The sequence below is a fragment of the Bactrocera neohumeralis genome, chromosome 6 (genome assembly GCF_024586455.1).
Source record: "Bactrocera neohumeralis isolate Rockhampton chromosome 6, APGP_CSIRO_Bneo_wtdbg2-racon-allhic-juicebox.fasta_v2, whole genome shotgun sequence".
Taxonomy (NCBI): Eukaryota; Metazoa; Arthropoda; class Insecta; order Diptera; family Tephritidae; genus Bactrocera; species Bactrocera neohumeralis.
The window spans coordinates 64,653,121-64,660,073 of NC_065923.1; the positions used below are offsets into that span (position 1 = coordinate 64,653,121).

At 33.4% G+C, this 6,953-nt stretch overlaps 1 protein-coding gene across 1 annotated transcript; it reads left to right on the top strand.

Moving 5' to 3' along the window:
- The first annotated feature begins 498 nt into the window (after window positions 1–498).
- Window positions 499–1,537, top strand: LOC126761685 (enhancer of split malpha protein). The gene has a single exon (XM_050478045.1). It carries the CDS (start codon window positions 577–579, stop codon window positions 1,051–1,053), a length of 477 nt encoding a protein of 158 aa, XP_050334002.1. The 5' UTR covers window positions 499–576; the 3' UTR covers window positions 1,054–1,537.
- The last annotated feature ends 5,416 nt before the right edge of the window (window positions 1,538–6,953 follow it).

The following is a 6,953-nucleotide window of genomic DNA, read 5'->3' on the forward strand; positions in this document are numbered from 1 at the left end:
AACCCCATGCAAAGCAAAAATCCCACTTCTCGCCACAAACACCAGTACGCACAATCTTGCAACAGAGGCAACATTTCGCTGCACTGCACAACGAAATTTATCTCGAAAGTCATTAAATGGAATGCCGCAGGTAGCGAGAAGCAAAAATCACTACCAAATCCTGTACAGCCACAGCATAAAAATAACAATAACAAACAGCAACAACACAAGGTACAGCAATGCATTAATTGAGTCGGTGCCGAAATGATGTTGATGGTGGTGGTTCTTATGCTTAGTTGATGTTGTTGCTGATAGTGGTGGTGGTGAGTCAAATTGGCAGCAAAAGAAAAACACCTGCCGGCTATGCGCGCGCCGATTGGCTACGAATGCCGGAGCGGAGAGCGCAACTGAGAGCGCGCAACAATTTTCCCATTGCCAACGCACTGGCGGCGCACAGAGCGCATTGTGTATAAATAGCGCTACCAATTGAGACCAACAGCATTAACGAGCAAGCGCACAAGTCGAACAGACATCAAAAGAACAGAGTTGTTATTGAGGAGAAATTTATTTAAACAAAAATACATACAAAAAGTGAAAATGCCTTTTCTAACGCGTGAATACAATTTCCACGAGTCGGAGTTAGCAGCCGCTAAAGATCAGCGCACAATGGCCATGCGCAGCGTCAAGAAGTTATTGCGCCCACTAATGCGCATCATCAAGAAGAAACAATTATTGCAGAAAACGCTCGCCGAAGTCAAGCAACAAAACGACTACAATTCATCGCTAGAGGATATGCGCAAAGATCCGGCCGCGCTCAACGCCTACGATGACAATTTGGCCAATGAGGCGTTGGAGCAGCGCCTGCATGAACAATTGCAGTGCAGCGCGCCCGAAGCAGCGATCATTGTGCGCCAGGGCAGCAGCCAAGCAGTGGTGCCCGTACAGCAGCAACACTACATACCGGTGCATTTTGCGCGCACCGCCAATGGCACATTCTTCTGGACCACCAACGACATGCCGCGCCAACAGGAATTGCAATTGCGCCAACAGCTCGATCGCTGGGGACAGGCGTAAGCGCCTAGTAGCAGTGTGCTGGTACATGGTAGCAGCTTTAAGTGCAACGGCCACTTTGCGGCTTAAGCGAAGCGGCACATTTGCGCGTGAACCGCCGCGCTCATGCGCATGCGCGGTTTTGGCTTCCTATTTTCAAGCGTTTGAATTTGGACAATTCAATAATTGCGGTGATATTAGCTTTTAGTCGCTTGGCTACAGTTTTATTTTTTAATTTTGTGTAAAATAATTGATATTCAATTGTGTGCAGCTATTTGCTAGCGACAGTGACAAATTTATAATTTTGTCTTATTGTGATTTTAGCGTGTTTAAATGTGTTAGTAACTTGTAATATTGTAACAACTTAGGTTTATAGCTTTAAAAATCATATGTCTTCCTAAATTTAGCTGATTTTACATAAGTAAGTGGTTTGCATTAGTCTAGGTGATAAGCGTTTTACATTCATTGTCTTCCATGTAAAACTTTGTAGGGAAAAATAAAAAATAGTTTTAAGCGAACAAATTGTAAACAAACATTCAATAAAATAAAAAACGAAAAAATTAAATTATTATTTTTCTTCATTACTTATTAACAACTTAGACACCTTTTAGCCAAGGAAAACAATTTTTTCAACTTACAGACCTGAAAGAGCTTTTAAAAAAGCGTTACAAAAATGTCAAATACTTTTACAAAAAATATATTTTACAATAACATAACTGGTTATAAATCACCAGACTTGATCAGTATAGAAACTGCTGGAAGTTATCGAACTCCAGTCGAATGATACAATATTTAGCCCAAAATTAGATGCCGGTGGAGCCATTTGGTGTAAAAGAATAATAAGAGCGTGAAACGAAGTGAATCACGAATGTCACTATCACAGCCGGTAATACGCGAAATCAATTCAAGTTCAGGTTTTTCATAAAAATGTACATGTTTCTGTATGCTCTCTCGACGAACAAAGACCAAATTCTACAAGTCACTTATCATCCCTGCTATATAGACGATGACAACTGTTGAGTCGGTGTTACGAGAGAAAGGTTCTCAACCACAGCGCCACCAGTAGTGAATTCGTGCAGCCTTTAACAAGATCAAAGGCCCCATAAATGACTTAACTACAATAAGTTACATACAGAGCTTGATAAGCCAAGATCTGCAACATACTAGCTAGAGTCCTTAGACTAAGCATATATCAAACCGTAGAATAAAGTTGTTTTTAGTACAAGTTTTGGTACTATTCAGCTTTGCATGAAATTTTAGTGTTCCTTCATATTTTCTGTACTTAAGCTAATCGCTGGTTTTGGTTAGCTGCACAGTGGTAGCGTCGAAACTTCTCAAGCAATTACATGACATTACTTTCTGAAAAGTTTTGATATACTGTCTCTTATGAAGTGCTTTCTTTTTATACACGCTCCCCGTGCAGCAGGCACATCCGGACTTATCGATACGACCAAATTACAAACATGTCTCTCGAGGAGAAGTCAGGGTTTCATGGTCTAATGAACGGTTAAGTAATTTTTGACAACTTATGTCGAAGCTCACTGGTTCTGTCTGGATTTGGAATCCTAACATGATAAAAGTAGCGGCCCTTTAAAGCTAATTAAGGCCTTTGTAATTTATGAGATTTGAGACTAAATGGTAATCTGGACGTGAATCTGTTTGAAATTTGACTTTCAAAAGAAGTCTCCACTTACACGCAAACGAATATGGTTATACTCATCAAAACTATTTCTAACAGCTAGTTCTTTCTTGTAAAGTTTACCGATCCTTAGTTCAATAGCGCTACAAAGTAAAGACCGAATAGCTGACAGGCTAATAGAGCTCTTGGATCATGAAGTTAAACTGCTTGACAAGAGTGCAGGGCGCCTGAAGAGTAACTTTAAAAAGTATAATGTAAAGAGTCAATCAGCAAAAAGTTATAAACTAGTATTGAACACTGATACTTAACTGCATATGACCAATAACGGAATAAGCTATGAAATTACAGCATTTCAGTGATTCAAACACATACATACATATGTATAAATATTTATAACCTGAACAGTATATATTAAGTTTGCTACGAAGTTTGTAATAACCATAAAGAAACGACGGAACTGCTATAAAGTATATATTAGGTTGTTTTTTTTTAACTATTCATTTTCTCAATCCCACCATGAAATTTCCTTGGAAATACCCTAACAAAAATTCACTGAAAATTTGAGCCCTTAATATTAACATTAAGGACTGGACCAAAGCATGTAAAAATTTTCCATTGAAAATACACGACAATCTTGATTTTTTATCTTTAAATTTCTATAGCTCAGAGGCATTTTATGGCACCGCTTTGACTTTAGACACATATTTCTCAGAATTGAACACTCTTCAAAAGCGCTCTTTGCGACAAAGTCGAAACTCACACCGGCGAGGTAGTACGAGGCTCTAAACCTGATTTTTCCACGAAATTTGCATTTTTTTGCATATATCTCGTAAATGACAAGAGATATGGAAAAAATGTACATGACAAACTTGTAGGAAATTTTATTTGCTACAAAACAGGTTCGAGGTCAAAATCGCTATCACTAATACTTCTCGAGATATTCGGCTTTTTTCGTCTTTTGCCACGATTTTTGATCTTTTTCCGGGTCGTAGGCATAGATCCAAGACTAATTGCCAGTAATACTAGCTTCATGATATTCTGGTAGTGGGAATGCATTGTTTCATACACGTTAAGGCGACGTTATTTTTCGAAAATATTTAGTAATTTTTGAACCAATTGTGCTTTAACCTTTCTTAGGCCCAAATGATGTTTCAAAATGTTTTTCACTGATCCTTTGGATATTTCAACGATGCAAGTAAAATCTCTGACTGCTAATCCTCGATTCTCAAGTACCGAATCCTTTGTTTTATAGACGTGTTGATCATGAGTTGATGTTGATGGGGGTCCTGGACGTGGTTCGTCGTCAACGCATTCTCGTCCCTCTTTGAATAATTTGTACCAATCAAAAACACTTGCTCGTGACAAGCAACTATCACCTTTTCCAATATTCTGAATCTATCAGATCAGTATTCCTAAAATATCTTTTGGCGATTGCTTATTTCAACTTCGTGGCTAGACAGAAACTGCAAACCTATTGCTTTCAGATTCAGTTAAACATAAAAGTTGTTATTATAAGGAATGTATGTACTTTGAAGGGTATATTGTTGCGGTGCAGCCGAAAATAATTTTTTTTTGTTGTTAATTCCCCAATATTGTTTCTCATTATGCATTAGTTTAAAAGGTAAGACTTTATAATTTTTATTTATGTGTATATGTAAATAAGCCTATGCAGACATAACCAATTCAAGCCCATCACGTGCAATATGATTTGAAAATATGGTAACCCTTTTGCTAATTTGCATATCGTTATAATAATAATCACAAAATAAACAAATAAAATGTAAACAAAATAGTCATAAATGAAGAAAAAAAAAATCAACCTGTTATATTACAACAATAAAAACAAGTTTTTCGAGAAAATCTAACAAAAACGGTAAATAATAAACTTGAAATATACCAATTAACATGCGCTATTAGTCAAAAAGTTGATTTAAATTTTTCTCAAACATAAAGTTTTTTAATCCTACTTATAATTTATGCACATTCATTACAAAAACACAAGCATATATTATGAGATTTTATATGTTAAAAAAATTTATGTGGAAATACTTACATATAGACACCAAAACTATTTTCTTCTCTACCCGCATTAAACGCGTTGCAGTGAGACATACCCAAGCCAAGACAAGTGACCGGCACTTACCAGAGGCAATTATGTTCAAATTTATGCAGACACATCAATTTGAATATGCGCATGTACTTGTGTGTATGTATTACCTATGCAGAGACTGTGCGCATGCGTCCATAATGATCACACAACCTGTATGCGCAGACAGTTAATTTTTATTTGTAAGTAGATTTTCCTGCTTATTGCCTTAGCATGCATATACAAGTACTTATACGAGTAGATAAAGCAAATGTAATGTTTAGAGATGTGAATACCGATAGTTAAAAAACAAGATTTTGATAAGGAAGCAAAACAGAGTGTTTAAAGAAATGCATTATATACAAATACAGCAAAAAATAATAAACACATAATAAACGTCAATCCCGAAATTTCGGGATTCCATCAAGAAAGTGCTCGAAATCAATGCAAAACTGAATATTTTAATAAAAAAGCGGAAATAAAAATATTTTAAAAAAAGTATGCAATTCTAAAATTTTCGAAAACTAAAAATATTGATAAAAAAAATTAATAAAAAAAATTAATAAAAAAAATTAATAAAAAAAATTAATAAAAAATAAAAAAAAAAACGGTTCCGGAAATACAAATTAAATATCTATTCAGTATTGGAAACTCGGTATTTATGCACACCGTAGATATCAGTCTGTTCGAAATCATTGAAGAACTGAATAAAAAAGCGAAAAAAAATATTTTCAATGCAATTCTAAAATTTCGGTATGACTTAAAAACCATCGATATTTTTTAAAACTAAAAATATCAATGAAATAATATTTTTAACACAATTCAAGGTTCTAGAATTTCTTAGTCTATAAGATATTCAATATTTATGCACATCCTAGTTAACAGTTGCGGAATTTCTGGTTAAATATGTCCTCGAATTCTATGAAAAACTTAATATCTTAAAAGAAAAGATAAAATATGAAAATATTTTTAACAAAATGTGCAATCCCAAAATTTCGGGATTCCTTAAAATTCCTCGAAAATTTTGAAAACTGAAAATATTGATAAAAATGGGTAAGAAATATATGTTTTAACAAAATGCGTAGTTCCGGAAATTTGTGGTAAAGTCAATATCCAAGTATTGGGAATTCGGTATTATGGACAACGGCATAAGCATGTAGATACATACATATGTATGTATATGTATGTATATGTTCGAAAATAGTTCAGTATGGCTAAGAACTTGTATTACTTTTTATCAAAATACTTTACAAAGAGATTTTTAACAAAATATGCAATCCCGAAATTTCGGGATTTTATGAAATATCAAAATATTTGGACTTTAGTATTATATATGTCCATATACATGCTAACGCATCTATAAGTAAACTATTATTTCCTAGAATACTTACTAAAATAGCAAATATTAGTTGATAGGATTGAAATAAAAACGCTATTGTATTTTTATTATTACTGACAGTTAGTGTTTTTATATAATATACATATATAATTTGTAATAAATATATATTTTTTTTATTTTGATATATAATATATTTAAGTTTTATTGAGTTTTTTAATTTTCTTTAATTTAATTCTAATCTCAAAATTATTAAAATTTTACATTATTTAACTAGCATTGTTGCTTTTTAAGTCATTAGTACTACATACAAGCCATTAAATTTAAATAATACGCAATTTATTGCACAAATTTTACAAATATTCGATGAAATTGAAAATCCCGAATTTCCGGGACTATGATAAAAATGTCAAAATATGAAAGCACAAGTCTGTTGTATGCATAAAAAAAATATTTATTGAATTTAAATGAAATTTATTTTAATGAATTAAAAAATACATTTTCTTCCTTCATATGCTTCAAATATATTTGGATTATAATACTTAAATTTTTTTGACATCATAGAAATCAATAATTTTATTTTGAAAGTCCTTACAAAACATTTATATTATAGCGATACAATGCTTTTAATTATTTTCACATATTACATAACTGTAAAATGTTAAAATTAAGCATTTGCGTCAATCCCGAATTTTCGGGACCACACTACGATATAACTAAATTTCGGGATTTTCATTTAAACACATTTCTTTGCATTTAAATTCCATTCACATGCATTGATATCGAATGTACATAATTAAGCATTAAGGACAATACGGAAATTTCGGGATCACACTACACTTTAGCAACATTTCGGGATTTTC

Excerpts from the sequence above, each read along its gene's own strand:
- LOC126761685 (XM_050478045.1), top strand. The coding sequence starts at position 577 with ATGCCTTTTCTAACGCGTGAATACAATTTCCACGAGTCGGAGTTAGCA.